Raw genomic sequence first — 21,240 nt, forward strand, 5'->3', positions numbered from 1 at the left:
GTGTAATTCGCGACGCTTTTTAATCATCCGCACGGCTAGGTCAATTAATCAATAGGTAATTAAGCGTAATGAAAATATGACATTCGTTGAAGTGGCCCGACTCTGATGTCTGCCGATAATGTTTAGAAGCGTTGCTACTCGATTTCATTATTTCCAAATGAGGCTTCTCTCTGCCTTTTTCATTGGTTAGACTCTATTGATGTATGAATTGCTATTTCCGTTGCAAAAATTAATCAAGGAAGGTGTGACGGAAAGGTCGGACGAGACGTCTAGGCCTGCCTTACGCCTGTTTTTTAAGGCTGGAGAATTTGGCCGGTGGAGTGTACGAATTCCAACTGACCAGATCCAGATGGAGAGGTCAGATGGGAGTCATCCACTTCGACTCGGGACAAATGAGCGACTGGCCAAAACGGTTGATAGCACACGTGGGAGGTAGGCGAACCGGTTAGCAGACACCCAAGGGCCACAGTGACATAATGAGTGGTGCCGGAACAAGGAAGCCCTGATTTCCCCCTCGGCAGTGTCCACTCTGGCATCTGGCTAATTACGGGAGCACTGAAGGAGAGGAGTGGCTGGAGGGTTAGGCCGAGAACCACACGATAAATCTTAAGTGTCGGTCTACGATTCTGTCTTTTCCTCGAGGGATTTTACTCTTCCCTGACGTCAGCAGCAGATGGAATTTGAGCGGAAAACGAGTTGTTTGCTTACGTTGAATTCCGAGCCGTCGGCCTGCGGGCCTTGCATGCTAAAGGTGCAGCAGTCTGTTGACATGGGGTTTGAGCCATGTGGCAAACGTATATTGACAGAATCTTCGAATACTCTTTTCTGCGTCGCTGTGCGTGAACTGAAGTGTCTTCCGTCTTTTCCATTCCCCCGTTCCGTTCCTTCATCCGCTCGACTGATTCATCTGCACTTCGCCCCTCGCCGGTCGTCTTTCCGGTAAAACATTTAAAGTCGATGGGAACGAGCCCCGTCGGGGCACCACGGCCTCATTAATACTATATTTATACAAATTAGTGTAGAACATTTCGGCTTTAATGGACAATTACCCGTAGCAGAAGGCTGGTACGCGACGGGATAAAAGGTGAGAATATTTCTAAAACAGTTTTATTTAGCCTTCAGCGTGCACTCAGATCTAGTTGACTTAGTTGCTGGACAGCATCAAGCAGGACTGTTTGTCTTGCACGACTACTGAATTGCGGTGTAACTAGAGACTGTAAGTTGAGAGGCAGCGTGTTTGTTTCCCGGCTCGACTTTCGGTTTGCTTTGACGAGAGTAAATATTGAGGGACGTGGTGCCTGCTTAGCTCTGTGCTTGCATAATCCATAACAGGGGGTTCCGTGATTGTGTATTATGTAAGAATAAATACAAACTTGATTGGCCACTCCATTAGTTGCCATGACGACCACGTTCCCATCCGAATGCGGAGTTTGTTACTCAGCATCAATGTAAACAAAAGATGTGTGCCGTTGAGTGGTGCAGCTTTTCGACCGTGTGAACTGCTAAGGGGAGAAAAGAGATAGAAAAAAATGTTCATTGATTCTAAACTCGGTCCCGGGCGATTGACTCGGAATGGGAGTTAGTTAGCGACCGTGGGTGCAATTCTTAGGACGTGCGGGTTTCTCTTGTCCCAGGTAAGTTGCGCGCGTCGCTTTCCATCCAACTAACCTTCGTTTTTTAACTCTTAATTTTAACTCGCCAGGTTTCCCCCACCCAAGGAACCAAGAGGTCCAGGTCAGCCAGCGACAGTGCAGCTACTGTACCGTCGTTATTGATGATGAACTCGCAACTGCTAGCTCAGCAGCTCCTGCAACAGCCTCTTCCTTCACCAGCCCAACTCCAGCAACTTTTGCAGCAACAACAATCTATATTTTTACAACAGCAGCAGGTACTACTTCCGCTTTTCTACTTCCTGGAATTTCTAGGTGATTGTTCCAAAAGATACTTAAGAAGCTTTTGATGTTTAATGCTGCAATCATTTGTACATAAAACTGATGATGGAAGTAAAAGTATAGCTTCAGGCTCTGAATATTCCATCAGAATATTGTCTTTGTGTTAACAGAATTGATGACTTGTCAAAAGTGTTTTGTTTTGTTATTTGTATTTTCGGTTAATTTTCTATTTGTTTTAGAAGATAATATAAATATATTAAATTTAAAAGATAAATAATTTTAACGATAAGATACTAAAAAGAAATTTAATTGAATTTAAACATTTATATAATGTATGATAACTTTAAATTTTAAAGATTTTATTCTTCTTAACTGTTTAAAAGTTTTTTTTTTAAATCCATCAGTAATTTAAACATTCCTTGCTTTCTGTAATCTGAAACTCTTCTATTTATCAGCAGCAGCAACAACAACATCAACAATTAAAGCAGTTAGAATCAGTAATTCCCCATCTTCAAGAACAGCTTCAATTAAATATGGTGCAGCAAAGTCAAATCCTTCAACAGTTGAATAATACAAGTAACGTTTCCGTCAATGATAAAGCAAAGAATAACAGGCAGCAACTTCAGATGCAATTGCAGCAGCTTGCTTTACAACAACATCAACTAATGCAACAATTGCAGTTGAGTCATCGTCAATATTTATTAGGTCTTCAGCCCTTTGTCTTACCTCAGGGTCAGTATATTGAATATCCTATATGTCTATTAAATTAAAAAAGTCAATAGCATTTTATTATAATAGTATTTAAAGAAAGTTATTTTTATCATTGAATGTAACATGAAAGATGAATTGAATTATAAGTCTAGCTTATACAACAATTACAGCTGATCCATCTGTAATATTTACTAGTTTGTAGTTTTTTTTTTGTATTGCTCAGGGTCAGTTACTAAGTAGTATATAAATTTTCTAATGCTCTTAATACAATAAATTGCCTAGTGTATTAAAAAGTTTTCATTACTTTGTCATTTAGAAAAATTATCATTTTTTTTCATATGAAATCCTACATAATTGATAACTTTTATATTGACCTATAAGTATGACAAGATGGAAACTGTAACTGTTGTGATGTCACTGTTTGACAGTGATGATTTTGTTGTAATCCACAATTGAATTTTCCGTTTAGAAGAAAGTTTTCCTATATGTACCACACATAATTAGATTTTCTTTACTTCTATTGTTATCCTTGCATTCAATCAATAATGACTGTTATTAAACTGCAAATTTTGAGATTTTTTTTGAAGTATTTTAGCAATAATAAATGAAAGAAAAATAACTTATCTTTCGTAAACTGTCAGATTTTTTTCCGTCTAATAATATAATTTGCATAGTTATTGTTCTTATACTTATCTTTCTTAAATACTTTAACTTATATGTATTATTAAGATTTGTCTATAACCATGACAGGTTTAGCAGCCAGTGATTTGCAAACCATTTGGAAGGATGGAGGTGGGAGCATAGATGAAAATGCTATTAAAGCAGGACTGAATGGTTTGATGCATTCATCTGCGTCTGTTGTTATGGGTAATCAGAGTAGCACCAGCACATCGCATCATATTCTCAATGGACAGCAAGAAAATTATTCCCTATCACCCGTGTCTTCGTCATCATCTCACAGTTCTGTTTTAATGAGTAAAGAAGAAAGTAGTAGTGCTTCCAGTTCGCCAACCCATCCCCTTTATGGTCACGGTGTCTGCAAATGGCCAGGATGTGAAAATATTTGTGATGATTATCAGTCCTTTATGAAGTAAGTAATCAAATATACTATGCTTTGAAATTAGTTAGTAAGATTAGAATTTCTAATATTTAATTCTAGAAAACAAAAGTATTGTTTGAATCAGTAAAAAGTTTCTTAAAGTAAGGATAGAAATTGCCTTTCCAAAATTAAATTGTGTGTAAAAAGTTGGTGTTTCAAATGCGTGTTTAGAAATGAAATTATATAAATTATAATTTTGTTTTAAATTAAATAATAATTAAATTTTTTTGGGAAGTTTATGAAAGGTAAGAAGTTTTCATCATTGAGAAGAAACTACATGATATTAAATTATTTGAATCTAATAAATTATTTTATGAGATAAATATAAATTTAATACTGTATATTTGCAATTATAAGAATAAATTAAATCTATTTATGAAATGAAAAAAAATCATATAGTTATAATGATAAAATTTCCTGCAGGCATTTAAATACAGAACATCAGTTAGATGATCGAAGTACTGCCCAGGCAAGAGTCCAAATGCAGGTTGTGTCACAGCTAGAATTACAGTTAGCTAAAGAAAGAGAACGCCTTCAAGCTATGATGCAACATCTTCATATGAAACCACCTTTATCTTCTTCCAGTACAACTCCTCCTTCCAAAACAGAAACAGTAAATAATTCATACCTATATTAAAAAGTGATTATGAATGTTAAAAATAGCTTTAGCTCTGGTTTTCTAAGTATTTTATTTGAGGAAAGTATTTTTTTATATTGTATTTAATGTTAAAAATTTATGTTATCTTAAAGTAATGTTGAAAAATTATCTGAAGAGAATTGAAATATTTGATATTTTATATTTCAAGACTGATAATATGTTATTTTTGTATGATTGCAGAATCTGGCTACAGTCTCCAAAGCTCCTCCGTCCCCACAGTTAACACCACTTCCCCTCAGTACATCTCCTTCTTCATTGTCTGTTGTCATGACGACAATGTCAACGTCTACTCCTCTGATGACTGTACCCCCTCGGTTAGTGCCACCTCTTCCACAAGTCCTACATCCTCCAACACCTTCGAATGCTGGTCCACTCCGGCGACGTCTTAGTGACAAAAATTGTCCCTCTCTTGCAAGCAAGTATTATACATTTTGGTTTAATGTTTTTGTAATTATGTTTTAATAGAGTCACTTTAAGAAAAAATGATTCATTTCCATTAGCAAGATAATTATTGCAAAGATAGTTTGAAAATTGCTAGATAAACAGTTCTAAGTTTTGTCATTTAACATCCTTTTTTTCTATAACTTGCTAATTATAATTTCAAAATTAGTTGTTACATTGTACTTATTAAATGATTAATAAGACACTTTTTAATATAATGATATTAAAAGTGTTTCTGAAGTTAAAAAATTATAAGAATATTTTTTTCTATTATTAACCAAACTTTTATTATGAGAATTTAATGTTTATAAAGCTGGAAGGAAAATTTAATATGGTTCTGTTTTTATAATATATACTTATACTCTATTCTTAAAAATATTTATCAGTATAAAAAATTAATTTTTTTTTCTTCTTTAAGATAAATTTAAAAATAAACTGAAATATAAATGAATTAATTTCAAACTCCCATTTAAAAATTAATAAATTATCTTAAAAACTTACTTAGTTCAACAAAATACATATAAATTGTTAGGCATGTTATTTTTTTTTATTGTATAAATATCAACATTAAACCTTTACTAGAGTAATCAATTATTAATAAATGCTATAACATGAATAAAATATGATTTTAAAATTTTTATTAAAACATTTAGAAGTTTGTTTTTTTGTTTTATTTATTTTAATCGCAACTACAAATTAAAAAATGAAAATAATGGTAAAACAACATCTAATGAAATAAATCAACTTTCATGATTTGTTTTTCTTTTATTTTTTGACAACAAAAGATATTTTTACGTGAAATAAAATTCCAATTATCTCTGATTTTATCAACTAGACATAAAAAATTGACAAATGTCCTGAATATTTTTGACTGGCGATAATGCACAATCAATCATAGCTATGATGAGTGACATTATAGGATTTTTCACTCTCTCTCTCTTTCTCTCTCTCTTCTCTCCTCCCTGCATAACCTATTAAATATATTAAAACTTTCTATAAAATAAAACCTATTACAGTATTTAAGAAATTATTAATGAAATTAATTTGGTCTATTTTAATATCTTATGAGTTATAATTTTGTATTGAAAAATTTTGATTAGAAGAAAGAAGAAGAAAAAATAATTTAATGAATTTCTTCTCTCATTACGTATTAAAGGATATTATATTACACCGCATAGCAGAACTTTTTACAGAAAAATATACTTTAAGAGAATTATATTAGCAATTATAAATTAATATAATATTAATATAATATGCATAAAAGTAATAATTTAATAACAAGCAAAGTATTTTCTCTTAAGGTATAGATGTGCCAGTCCTGCCAGATTCTCCCATTCGTAGACGCGTTGTAGAAAGAGCAAATCTTGATATTACTGAAGGTAAGTACCTCTTAATCTTTTATTATACATAAATTATGAACATAACTATGATTTATTCAAATGTTTATCATGTTCATAATTTTCAAATCTATTTCATTTCTGTTTTATATATTATTTATCTTAAAATCAGAGAGATATGAATTGTAGAAAATTGAAGTTATTCATTTTATATATTTAAAATGTATATTGTACAACTAAAATTTTAAATTTTGCATCTTAAAATTCAGAAAGATAATATCATAAATATTAATAAGTAGTTTTTTTTTATTATACATAGATATTATTTAAAGTTTTTTAAATATATAATTATTGATGTATAAAAATGTAAAGGATGCACATGTGTACAAAGTTTATTCTTTTCTGAAATATTTTTTATTTATAAAATTTAAATATTATGTAAATAACGCTCTAAAAAGTGAAATATAATAATAGCCATAATAATATATATTATTATAGTATTAAAAAGTGGTTTGTTGCGGTATAATAATGTTTAACAATTTTTCTACAGAAAGAAAAAGTCATTATGAAGTTAAATATTCCATTTTATTTTGAAATAAAATGGAATATTCAAGATACATTTTCTGTTTGTCCAAATTCTGATTATGTTTTTAATATTTATTCAGATTCTTGATAATTATATTAAAATAACTTGAACTGCTAATTTGTAATCATTACTTGTGCAGAAAATTTCACTAAATTACTTCTAGGTTACCTATAATTTTCAAATAATCTTTTTAATAGTGGCCACAGATAGAATAGATATTTTAAAACTTGTTATTTCTACCAAATTATCCAAATATCATTAAAAATTATTATTTTCTTATATTGCTGGCTGAAGCAGCATGATTACTAAGTCCATATAGTTTAAAGATTTTACAGTATAGAAACTAAATAAATGATGAAAGTTATCCAATATATAACAGTCCACAATAATCTACTAACTAATTTATTTAATTTGAATTTGGCATCGGTGAATCATGACATTTCCGTGTTTTGGGACCACGTAATTCAGTTATACATTATGTATCAACGCTTCACCGTCGTTATAACAAATTTCATAAGACATGTCTTTTCATATTATAACGATTCGATGCTCGTTATATAAACTTTTTAACCTCAATAAAACTTTTTCTAATTGTCAAAAACTCTTTTTTCTTCAAACAAACTCCTTTATTAACTAGAAATTGTTTAATAATTAGCACAAAGTTCGCAGTTTTTTTTTTCTTTTATTAATTTTTGTTATCGATGATGATACGTAATAAAGATATCAATCCTATAAGCCGTTTAAGCTGTGCGTAATAGAGTTAATTAGTTATTTATCTATATAATTCCGTATCCTATGCGATAACGCATCTCATAGGTACGATCGTTGCTGCTGAATACAAATAAGTTTATTGTTACGATTTTATGACGTATTTCTGGTATTATCTACGACCTTTCCATAAATATGGCTCCTTTAAAATTTACAGAAGAAACTTACAACACCACGTGTTTGAATGAAAAGAGGGGAAGACGAACGGAGTTTTCCGTTTTTTTAAATAAAATTTAAGGGAAAAAATGTTTTTTTCCTCTTTAAAATTAACTGAGTCTATCATGTCTGAATAGCGTAAGTTTATTTTAAAGTTTTTAAATATTCTCCACGTTAATTTTTCCTTAGTTCGAGAGCCGAACTAGCATCAATGAGGGAGAGTCACGTTGACTATAGCAATAAACCACGTCAAACAAAGTAAGCGTCATCTGGTGGCCGAAATTTAATTATATCAGAAATATGCTATAGACATCCTTAGAATATTAAAAAAAAAAAAAAAAAATCCATTTTAAGGGAGAGTAAAGTAAAATGTTATAGATAAACCGATTGCATGCCACTGATTTACCATTGTATTACGCGTATTACGTATTCTGTCGGAGCTTCGTGTTTTCGTCACTAGAGGGCAGTTTTCTCAGCGCCTTCTAGTAGATTAATATTTGAAAATACGATAGATAGAAAGCGTTTTAATGATGCATACGGACGTAAATTGTATATAAAATTCCGATTTATTGGCGAAAATCTCTTGTAAAAGTAAAAATACAGCAAAGGAATTATAATAATTCGATGGCATTTGCATGATAAAATACAATTTGTTTAAACTATTATTGAAAAAAATATGACGTAATAATTACGTAAGAAAATTATTCTAGAAAAATAGTTCTAGAAATAATTCAAATATAAATAAGAAAAATAATAAAATTATTTTTAAAATAAAATAAAAAAAATAAATTTAATTTTAAAAAATACCTGAAAAGAAAGTTGCGTTTCGGAACTGTTGTATGTTTTTCATAATTGTTTAAAACATATTTTTATTAATAAATCAGTAAAAAGAGAATTATTATTTATTAATATATAATTTAAGGCTATATTTGAGCTTAAAAAAGGCCATAAATATATTACTTATATATGAGTTGATAGATGTTCTTCGCGTATTTCTATTATAAAATAATAATCTGATAGTATAATATTTATATAAATTTTATAATTCTTCGTATGCATAAACATTTGACTCGTATAGAAGTGTGTATCGTTCATTATTCATTCGATGTCAACACCTTTTATCAATGCCGAATTAACAATTATTGAAATATTAACAATGAAAAATTCTAAGTACATAAGTTAATAGACGTTAATAAAAATTCTTAATCCGTTAGCTAAACTATTTAACTTAATTTTCGATTTTCCAGATACTTCATTTGTCAATTATGAAAATTTTAATCTGATTTTAAAACGCTTTAACCGAATACAGACGCGAGAAAAAAAAATTTCCTGTAATAAATTCTTAGCATCTTTAAACAATTTAAAATAGTGATTTGGGTCGTAGTGGTTTGTGAGGCCCTAAGCGCTAATTAATTCGGGGCCTTACTTAATATATATAAATGGAATTTAATATAAATTATTTCTGTTTAGAGCAGCCTTAAGCTGGTCAGCTCCAAGCGAAGCGCTTATTCTATTTATAGACAATCCTCTGATGTGGCGTTATGAAACGTGTGGGCCTAAATATAATTCGATTTATTGATAAATTTTACGCAGATAGTTGTTATTTTCTCGCATATTAAACATTTTAATAGTTTAACGTAGAAATATCGTCGTATGTTTTAGGTACGAGTAGGTATTATATGCCAAACTACTCAATAATGTATCTGGTGTTTAACAAATACCAGAATAAAATAAAATAATTAAAACGTATGTCAATACTTTCAAAAATAATATTCAAAATATCACGTCGTATGTTTAAATTTGCCATTTTTGCGCAGAATTATAGCGTGGAGGAAGCTACAAAGAAATGTATAATATTCCGTTGAAGGTACTCTTTTCCGTTTCTTTTTTTGTGAGAAAATTATGTACCACTATTTTTATTTTACTTTATTTAAAATTTCTAATTCGGATGCTCAGTTATTTCGTAGCAATTGTAAATAATACCACCGTTATCTTATCGTGAAAGTTCTATTTTAGGTTAAAATATCGGCTAAATTTGTTTATTAAATGTAAAAATTTCTTTTCGCACTTTCGCAACTTTATTTCAAACACTTTTTTGTCAGAAATCGAGAAGGATATTTGAATTTTTTTAAACATTTTTATACGGGAAGAACGTCGAAATGAAATTCATTTCCGTGCAGGTAATCCCACATTTACTTATATATTATAAATGTATTGTTAAATATTACATTTATAATCAATAGTGTAGCAGCTCTCGTTTTTAGGGGACCGCATATATCAGGAAATAAAACTGTTTTGCCGGCTTTTGTTTCTAATTAGATATATTTTAAACATCTCTAAAGGGTGTATGAATGCCGTGTTAGGAACTACTGTTTTAAAGTAACTACACTTATTATATTATTCTACAGAAGTAGGAAAATAAATTTCATCTCTTCACTACCGTGGAAATAGTTTTTCTTCAGGCACTAAAAATTGTTTCTTTTTTACTTAGTTGGAGAGCAACTAAGTTAATAGAGAGCCAGTGAGTCATTATATTCTTATGCTCCTAATTACAATATACAGTACTATAGGCTAATATACTTCGCAACTTAGAAAACATCTGGAATTAAAAAGCGCTTTTACTCTAAGTAAGTTAATGTATTTACAAATCATTAGCGAAAATCTTTAGTTATATAATAACGGAAACAATGTTAATAAAAGCATAATGATAGTGTTGTATACAGAATTAATCCGATGTAATAGCAGTTCGTATACCATGCATTTTTATAATAGTTTTTGTTTGTATCAAACAACTAATATACTGTACATTAAAATGTGTGCTCAGCGGCTCAGCAGGTAAATGTAGTTTGCGTTTGCTCCACTAAAAATAAACCTTTAGAAAACTTGATAGAATTTACTGTTTTGTTTTCCTCTCTCTTTTTAAAATTCGCATAATGTAATTAAGGAAATTCATAAATAGAATAATAGATCATGGTATCAAACCGTGCCCTATCCCGTGTGAAATACTCGATCTGAAATGCTAACTTACAGGTCATGGGGTTTATTCTAGTTAAAAGTTTTTAGTTAAATTGTAAATTAAATTATATCATTATTATTTTTTTTTTAATGGAAAATAAGAAATGAATAGAAAATTAAGATTATAAACAGTGAATAATCACCAAGGCATCTAGAGGATAACTGGGACTGTGGTGAAATACACATTGAAGGTTAAATTTGCTAACTCCCGAAGAGTTAATTCCGGGAGTTTTTCATTCCAGAAGTAAAAAAAAAACATTCAAATTTAACGTTTTTTTTTTTTTTTTTTTTTTTTTTGCGCTCAGCAATATCAAAATGCTATAATCTATTCTTTAGTCTGCTTCAATGTACTGTTCATTCTAATGTTGATCGTCTTGTCGAGAAAAGATGGGAGGACAGGCCTCACTTTGGAAGTTGGAAAATTAAAAATTTCTACGTTCACCAGTGGCCGAATGGATAAAACCACGGAGCCCTGGCAGTTAGTTGGTCGCGGATTCGCGCCTCGCCAATGGCTAGCACGTAGTTTTCCGGTTTTCTTCACGTTTGTAACACCTAAATAGGGGTCAGTTTCCCTTAGAAGGTCCTTCCGGGAGGCATCCCCGTCAGATCGCCCCTAAAAATTTATGCCAAATTTCGGGAATCTTCCGGTGAATCTCAGAAAATTGACAACTTTAATTAGGCCCTACAGCAAATTCTATATTAAAGTAAAGGAAGTGGAAAAAAAATTGTATAGGGGCACCCATCAGGATCGATCTATACAAATATTGGGGAATATGTCTCCTTTGTTCCATATAGATCGACGCCCTGGGCTCCTACTTTTTTGGGGTCCCGGAGCAATTTGTTGGTTTTTCCCCTTCTGGCAGACTGAACAGTGAGAAGAGACCCAGAAATGGGCTGTAAGTGTAAATAGTTTTTTTTGTTACTATTTATAATTTGTTAATTATAAATAGTAATAGATGTAATAAATACATATTCACAAATTTATAATCTATTTTAAAGAATTATTTTGGATGTGCTGAACTGAACATTTTCCTTCTCAGAAATTTGATACAGAAATTGAAAATAGATAACAAATTAATTTTAAATATTTTCATTTTTGTCGTTTGGCATAGCTTCAAATATTATATTTCATTTGTCATTTGAAAGTGCAGTTTGGTTTGTTGGCACTTGTCATGCAAGTTTGAATTAATTGTTTTGGAATAGAAAATTCTTGCTAAAGTTCATCAGCATTAATTTATCAGTTAAAGTAAAGCAACAACAATCTTTAGATACTTTCAAAATAGTACTTTTGTCAATGCCAGTGGTTATAATATACTAAAGATCCTCTAAGTTACCAAAAGTTTTCTTTCAAGGATTAGGACCCCTATGAATTATTTATTAATTATTTCAATACAAAATTATTCTGTTATGTCAAATTAGATTCCTTTAGTTAATTTATTTGATCCTAGGGTAAATTGATAATAATAATAATAATAATAATAATTGGCATCTTTGTAACTTTTAATTGAAATCTGTTAAAGTAATAAAGAGTTTGTTTTAGTTCATGCATTACAAATCTGAAAGATCAATCTTTAGAATTTTACACTTTTTGGCAGGATTTTCTATAAAATCTTAACTTTATCATGAAATAAAGAAATCATGCTACACTATTTTGCATTTGTAATGTGAATAGAAAAAGTTATTTATTATTATTTTTTAATTTGTGAAAAAGGCATCAAATTATATTTTAGTTTTCTCAAAATATTTTGAAAATAGCTCCTTTATACAATACTTTTTTGAATTTATAAAGTAGGAAACTATTTTTAATGAATATATTGTTTATACACATTTCTAAACAATATATTCATTAAAACATTCAACTATATAAACATATGTCTACTTTTCTAAACAATATATTCATTTAAAAACAAATTATTTCAGTAAGTGGGCAATAAACTGTACTATACAGTACATAACACACATACACCTAACAGTCTTTTTATAATAACTAAAAATAATATTTCATATACTATAATGTTATACAACTAAATATAATTTATATGTTTATGTTATATGTAATAATTTCTTAAAGTTAAATTTTAAATATGAATATCCTAATTATTATATATTAATATTAAACAAATTTTTTATGACTGTAAGCTTAATTCTAATAAACTAGTTTCAAAGTTAATAGTATTTAGTTCTATTTTAACTGAATATATTAACAATTTTTTTTTCTGTTTTGGTTATTTAATATCTAATAATAATAAAAATGATTAAAGCTGAACAAATTATAGCTGTAGATTGAAAAAAAAAAAAAAATATATATATATATATATATGCTTTAGTCAATTTATATTGTTATTTAAATATTAAAAATATACTTCAATAATTGCCAATTAAATAAATTGGTACTGATGATGATGATGATGCAAAATTTAGTTAAGATAAATAGTTACAATTATCTGACTAGCATTTGTATACATTTTAATTTAGGATTATTTATAGTTTAAAAGTAAAATCATCATTTATTCTTCAAAGTAACTTATATTTTATTAATAGCTGTTATAAAAACAATTTTTGTTAATTTTTAAAGTTAACAAAGTTTATTCAGCTAAATGGCCAATTTTAAATGCCCAAACATTTAAGTGTTCTTGTTTCCAAAATTTGAAGACTTCAAAATGAATGAAACATTCGCTGAATTCTTTCGACAAACAAATGAATAATTTGTTTGATAAAATGAACTCAAAATATTGTAAAAGTTTTCATTTTAACATTACTTTTTAGTTCTTCCTTTTTTAATGTTTGTGAAAAGCAATTATACCAAATGCTATTTCCTAATTATCTTTACTTTTTGTTAGAAATTCAGAAGTATGAACTTGAAAGCATTAATCTATACATATTTTTATTAATATGAAATTTCAAATTTATATTAAATGAAAATTACTGTTAATAATAATAAATTAGAGAATTAGTTGATAACAATTAATTAAATAGCTGTATAGTGTTTATTTCATGTAGAGGTGACAGAACAGTTGTCTAAACATATGAACACACGAATGTATTTTACGCTTAACGTAAATGCATCTTGATTTGGATCAGTTTGTTTTAAAAACACGCTGAATTTTATTTTAAACACTGACAAACATATTGACTCCATATTTTAAATTTATATTAAAAAAATGTATCTAATTCTCTTGAAGGAGTCAGCTAATGATTACCAATATACATTTGAAGCTTCTGGGCTTCATCTTTGGACTATCACATTGTAAAATAAAGTACAGAAGATGAAGCGCATAAACTGTCTTTTACATTTCTTGAATTTTAATTGTATTTAAAAAATAGAAAAAGTTTATTAATAAAATTTATCCTCTTTGGATGAAAGACAATAACAAAATTTCTAAAAGTATCTCAGTTAAAATTGTAGCATTAGAATTTATTAATTCTTAAAAACATTTTATATTACAATTTAAAAAACTGATAAATTTTAATGTAAGAGTTTTAAATAGTTTTTGGGTTTTTTAAATTTTATTTTATTGATTTAACAATGTCTTTTAGATGTAATTTATAATTTATATGAACTTAAGATATATTATCATTGTTCTTACATTAATGTTTTATCAGTACTTTTTTTTTTTTTTTCAAAATATGTTATTTTTATAAAGAAATAAAGTCAGTTTTTAATTTAAAATACATAAATTTATTTAAAAATATATCCATAATATTTTTATGATTTAGAATTATAAAACTTTTTGTAAATTTGTGCTTTGAAAAATCATTAATAAAAACAGCAATTCAAGAAATGAATGCAACATAAATACAATGAAAATATGCAATTTAGAGAAAATTATAATAACTGAAACATTTTAAAGTTTTTTAATTTAATTATTTAATAAAATTTATAAATAGAATTTGAGAATTGATTGTATTTTCATCATTGAATTTTAAAAGAAACTTGATGGAATTATTAAATCAAAACACACTCTTTCCATTATTGAAGCAAATGTTAAAGAAATGATGCAAATTATTTATCAATGTGCTTTTTTTTCAGACGATTAATTAATTATAAACTGTAGCGAAATAAAAAGAATGAAGTAGTAGTCATTATCTCTTATGCAATATTTTTTACATCCAGTTTATTTGTTTTTCAGATATGCATCATATGTATATATATATATATATATATATATATATAATGAAAAATGATTACTGTAAATTCGATCACTTATCATTACAGTTCTATAAAATAAAATATTGAATAATATAATTGAAAACTTTTCAATCATATTTTCTATATCAGAAAAATTTAATGAGATATATTTTATAGAAAATAAAATAAAAAGCAGTAAGAAACAAAATCCTCATCATTTGATTGATATTTATATGATATTTAATTAAAATAGTAAATTTTTTATAGTTAAAAATTTTATTTCAATTTAATTAAGAGAAGAAAAAAACTGATATTAATCATGAAATAAATCTTGAATTAAATTGATTTATCATTATTCAGATATTTTACATTTTTATATTTTACATACAGTATTGGTTAAAATTGATTATATATTATAAATATCTTATTTGGGATCAATTTTGTACCAAATCTAACTGCCGATAACAATTTATTTTTTTATAAAGATGAAATTTATCTTATTTGATAGTAGTTTTTAACATGTTATCATAAAACAATGACAATATTTTTTTAAATAAATTTTTTATGTAAATGTCATAATTTAACTAAAGAACACATGAAATTCAATTTTTTAAACTCAATCTCAATATATAACTGGTCGAAATACCTTAATTTTATAGGAATTATCCAGATTCTGTACAGATTATGGATCATTTTTTTAAGGATTATTATTATTTAACAAAAATCAGAATAACTTATTTACAATCTATTGATTTATTAATAAACTTTTTATTTTCTTATTTTCTATGGCAACATTTTATTTTGAATTTTCATTCTAAATTAAAGTTTTTTTTTTAAATTCAAGTCATAGAAACTTGTATGTAATATACTTAGATTGTTTAATTATCATTTTTTTTTTTTTTTTCAAATTAGAAATTCAAAGGAATCGGGAATTTTACAGAACTGCTGACGTGAGGCCACCTTTTACTTATGCTTCCTTAATCCGACAAGTAAGTCGAACCATTTTACTTTAAAATGTAATAATTGAAATTTATTTATAGAAATTTAAATTGCTTAAAATTAAAATTTCAGGCCATCATTGAGGCACCAGATAAACAGTTAACACTCAATGAGATTTACAATTGGTTCCAAAATACTTTTTGTTACTTCCGTCGAAATGCTGCCACTTGGAAGGTAGGTATAACGGTGTCTAAGTTTTTATTATAGATATAAGTTAGATTTTAAATTCACTAAAACAGTGTTTAAATTAATATAAACAGAACATAGGCTATGTATATGCCTTACATACATAAACATTGTTATTTAATTAAAAAGTTTGGATTTTAATTTTTGGCACTAACAGTTGAATTTTATAATAATTTTAACATTTTTAAAAATAGTTATTAGAAAATAAAATTTTATTTGAAATGTTATTTATATTCACTGAAAATAAATGATGTTAAATAAATAAATATATATATAAGAAATTTAATTTAATTAGAAGCAATATATGCAGTAAGTAATGCAATATTTAATTAGAAATATTGCATTCTTACTGCATATATATATAAAACAGACTTAATATAATAGCATATCAACTTTATCAGATTTTATTATAAACCATTCTTTGGAATTATAATAATTAAATTGTTTTTATTTCAAATTATTGAAATGAAGTAAAAAATACAAACATACAAATGTTGAATTTGTTTATGTAATTATTTAAATTTTACAAGAAAGTTTAACTGTGAATTAAAAATTTATCATTGATAAATTTGTAAAATTGTTGTTTATTTTAAGAAATAAAACAAATTTGTTTACTTGTAGAAAATATTAAGACCACAATTACATTTATTATGAGTTATGAATTTTTTAAAAGCTTTCAGCACGGTGATAATTTGGCTTTATGAAAACAAATAAATTTAGGACACATTGTACGTTCTTTAGTGTCAATTTAAAATAATTTTGCATTAATTAATAAAATAACTTATTGTTTGCTTTCACTTTTTATTTATGCAATTAATCAAAAGTTTATCATTTGGATATTTAGAACAAATTTTTTGAGTATAAATATACCAATTAAGTAATAATAATTACCAATTAAAGATTATGTGTTAATTAGAAATTTTGCATTCCTACTGCACATATATTTAACAGTCGGATTCTTTTACATGGATGCAACTATAAAGTAATCAGTTTTTCCAGTAAATCAGTAACCAGATTTATTGTCTTACTTTTTAGAAAGACAATAAATCAACACAGATCAGCTATTTTGGTAATTTCTTTATTATTTTTATATTAAAAAGATGATAGGAAATAACTTTTACAATAGAAAACGACCAGTTTATTAAGTAATTTTTTAAATACTGAAAAAAATCTTTTAAAAGCTATAAATATCATTGAATATTTATTTCCATATTCCAAAAGTTGCGTAAAAAAATTATCAATATATATTTTACTTGAAAATCATATCAAATATAAGTATGAAAAAGAGTATGCCAAATTATTTAAAATACTATGTAAATATTGTTTGCTTTTAAATATTACTATTAAAAATAAAAATGTAATCAAAATTGGAAAATGTGAAATTGATAAATCAATATACATTAAATATTGATAAATACCGTATTTTACGGACTATAAGATGCACTTGTCTCCAAAATTCAGGTGCGTCTTATAGTCCGTAAAATACGGTAATGATTTTGCCCAAATGAATGCAAGATATTTTAAATAGAAAACAAGTTACAATTAAAAATGACATTAATTTAGTTAAATCTATTCTACATTAAGTAATGTACTGCATCTATGCTTATTCTTACTCTATAAATATAGAATTTAACAATTCTGAGGAAACTTTATTTTCATAAAATACGTTAACAAACTATATAATCAAAACATTTTTCTATATCCGTAATATATAGTTAGGAATTTTTATTTACTCACAAAAGCTTTCACATCACATTCTGTAAATTTATGAAAACTTTCCGATGCTATCAAAAAAGTTAGCTAGAAAGGATATAGAAAATTCCTTTAGAATTTTATGTATTCAACAGCTTACTTAATAGAACAAGTTGTTTATTTCAGTCTTTTTTATTGATAAAAAAATAAGTAAATAACCTTGATCTTCTAAAGTTAAAATATATAACTAGGAAATAACATAAATTTGAAATTTTTCAATTCTTAAGAAATTATTGACAAATGGAGAAATATTAGAAATAATAGTAATGATTTATAAAATAAATTCCATATTTTGATTTAAAATTAAATTTGCAAGTTAATGTAATAGATTTGAATTTAAATTTGAAATTTTTATAAATTAAGAAAAAAGAAATTATATTATAAGCAATAATAATTTTGACTAATAAGTTTTAAACACTCTACAGATAATTAAATGTTATTTTTTATTTAAAAAAAGTGGTCTCTATCAAAAACTACATGTATTGATTCAGTTTAGTATTTATTGCTATGTTAATGTTTTGTAACCAATTCATATAATCACAAGTTTTATAGGCATTCGGTTAATAATTGTTTTAATAGCTTACTTATCTATTAATTTTATTTTATTACTGTAAAATTATTTTTATAATGCTATTTTTTCAATATGTTTTTGTTAAAATGTTAATAAAAATAAAAGACTAATTCTTTTAAGCTGAAATAATTTTTTTTTTTTTAATATTTCACAAGTTAGAGAAGTTCTACTCTATTTGTAAAAACTCCATTATTAAGCATAAACCTTATGAAGTAAATTGAATTTGAAATAAAAAGTTTAATAATTGATTTAAAATATAATTGCTAATTAAATTTTTATGGAGAATTTAAGCACTGTTTTAGAAAGAACTAAGTTTATGCTTACTAAATTAATTTTTAATAATTTATTATTTGTGTTGAATGATTTTAATTTTGTTAAAATTCTGATGATTTACTTAAAATGGACATTTTGGAATTTTTATTTGTTTATACTTCGAAAATGAAATTGCTATTTTTAAAAAATTAATTATACTTTTTTTCCTTTATTGAAAATACATTTAAATTACAGTATTTGTTTAACATCAAATTAAAAATTTATCAACATTTATTAAAGCAACCAGTTTTTGATAAACTTTATAAAATAAATATTTATATTCTTAATTGATTTAAAATATTCATTCTTATAAATACTGCTTTAACTTTTTTTTCATTTTTTAATAATTATTATATTTTATTTATAGTTGGAAAAAAATACTTAATAAATTATTGTTTATTTAAAAGTCATTACTTTCTTTTGTATTTTTAATATGGTGAAAATATTGCAAAATATCCATTTTAAATTAATAAAGATGAGATATTAGTATTTAAATTTAATATAAAGAATCATGTATTTTCAACTTACGATAAAATCAAGCTGCATTAAAATAAGTATTTTAAACCCGATTAATGTTAAAGTTTAATCTGAATTGGATCAAAGATTTCAACTTAACTGCCAAGATTATATAAAGTGACTGCTCTTAGTTTAGGTTTTGTCTGAGATAAAATATTATTAAAGGAACAAAACATACTCATTACCTGTATTACTTTATTTTGACCTCATTCACATTACCTTTGTATGAAAGAATTCATTGCAGGACATTTTATTGTATTGTTCAATTAATTTTGTTGCCTTCTCCATCAGATTCTTTGTTCAGCATTTTTTTGGTTCTTGTTTGTGATTCCTGTAAAGATCTTAACGGTTATCAATTACTTCAAAGGGAAGAACAAAGTATTAAATTTTTGACTGTTTAGAATAAAAGTATAATAATTAAAACTTTTCACATGTCATTACAAATATTATATTCTAATAAAGAAGTAAAATATCCAATAACTTAATTATTTTCAAATATGAAGCATATATGTTAAATTGTATCATTATCTCAACTTCCAGATTTATCTGAAAAGTATTTGCTTTATTAAATCTCTCAGTGATGGTTTACTGTAAAAATTCTACACAAATAATTTATCTTTAAGATCTAATACGCATGTTATATGTTAATTTATTTACAAGAATAAGCAATTATGTCTTATGATTTTATTATTTCAGAATTTTTTTTACTGAGGTTATTTGTAATCTTATTTCAAATGTATAGCTGGCAATTTTATTAGTTTTGTTGTTGAATAGACAGCTTTTTCTTCAAAAATACTTGTTTAAATATAAATTAAGACATAAAATACACCAATGTAATTCTCTCTATTTTAAATATCTATTCAGCATTTTTTTCTTTCAATGGAGAAATTGCTTACTATAATAATGAAATCCTTTAATTAATATTTAATGGAAAAAAGTAGTAATATGAGCAAATATCTAGTTTTAATTGTTTATATCATTTTAAAAAATAATAAAATATATAAAACAGAATTTGTAGTTTTAAAAATATCTCATCTTTATTGTCATCAGATGTACTGTACAAATTATAAGATGTTGTAAGAGGTATACATTTTATAAGAGAATTTTCCATTATGAATTCACTGACACATTCCGGTGACAAAATTTATGAAGTTGTGCTGACAATAAGCTGTTATCAAGCAATGAACCAATTGAAACATTTTCAATTTTTTTTTAAAGGTGATATTTTAAAATAATTGGATTTGAAAAATATGTGATCGTGTGCATTAGAATGCACTGCAGCATTATATACAGATGTTACTGCAAATCACTTAAATTGTTTAATATCTGTAATTTAGCTGTAAATAGTTTTCAAATCCATTGATTTTAATTCCATACAATTCACACAATTTAATCAAGCTTGAATGGATCAGACAGTTTCCAATATTGGTGTATATACTTCTCAAATATTATAAATATATATATATATATATACAACTTCAAGCACTGTAGAATGACACACTATGACGTATTAACACTAACGATAAAAAAGATGTGTAAAAAGTAATAAAAATCTATTTGCCTTTTGTTGAACTGCTGATGAAATACAGATCATTTCCGAACTGATAAATCTACATTTAACTTAGCTGAATAAAATCTATAATAAGATAATTGCAAAAAAAAGAAACAATAAATAATTAAACGTAAATTTTTCTCAAAAAATACATACATGAATTATTTAACCCATTTTAAATACAATAAGATTTGTATTTATGGCCATTTATTTCCATATACAAATTTAAATAAGTTCTTGGAAAACATATACAAGCAGTATCATTTTAAATCTTGATAATTACTGTATGAACACTTTATATAAGTTATGGTAATCAGAAACAAAGAATTATGAAAATAAATGCAATTTTTAGATAATTCATATTTTATTTAGAGGGAATGTTATCATCAACGTCATAACTAGCTTTTTATCTTTCCTCTGCAAGGTTTTATTTTCGGGTGGGAATAATGATGATGATAAAACAATCGTTTATAAACAGTTTTTGTGTATGTAAGAAATATACTAAATCATCCACTTGTATTTATAAACAAAAATATTATAACAGTATATTTGACAATTTT

General features: G+C 26.3%; 1 protein-coding gene across 7 annotated transcripts in view; it reads left to right on the plus strand.

Moving 5' to 3' along the window:
- LOC136975804 (forkhead box protein P1-like) overlaps window positions 1-21,240 on the plus strand; it is a 77,145-nt gene that overhangs the window by 44,104 nt on the left and 11,801 nt on the right. For 5 of the 7 annotated variants that reach the window (XM_067270942.1, XM_067270948.1, XM_067270944.1 and 2 more), the window contains exons 4-11: window positions 1,703-1,888; window positions 2,348-2,624; window positions 3,354-3,693; window positions 4,126-4,315; window positions 4,541-4,775; window positions 6,103-6,180; window positions 15,705-15,781; window positions 15,864-15,965. In XM_067270942.1, coding sequence (XP_067127043.1) covers window positions 1,703-1,888; window positions 2,348-2,624; window positions 3,354-3,693; window positions 4,126-4,315; window positions 4,541-4,775; window positions 6,103-6,180; window positions 15,705-15,781; window positions 15,864-15,965 — 1,485 coding nt within the window. The remainder of the gene's footprint in view (window positions 1-1,702; window positions 1,889-2,347; window positions 2,625-3,353; window positions 3,694-4,125; window positions 4,316-4,540; window positions 4,776-6,102; window positions 6,181-15,704; window positions 15,782-15,863; window positions 15,966-21,240) is intronic. The other 2 variants (XM_067270947.1, XM_067270949.1) reach the window with 1 other exon arrangement.

Source organism: Centruroides vittatus, unplaced genomic scaffold (genome assembly GCF_030686945.1).
Source record: "Centruroides vittatus isolate TY-2023 unplaced genomic scaffold, ASM3068694v2 contig_388, whole genome shotgun sequence".
Classification (NCBI taxonomy): domain Eukaryota; kingdom Metazoa; phylum Arthropoda; class Arachnida; order Scorpiones; family Buthidae; genus Centruroides; species Centruroides vittatus.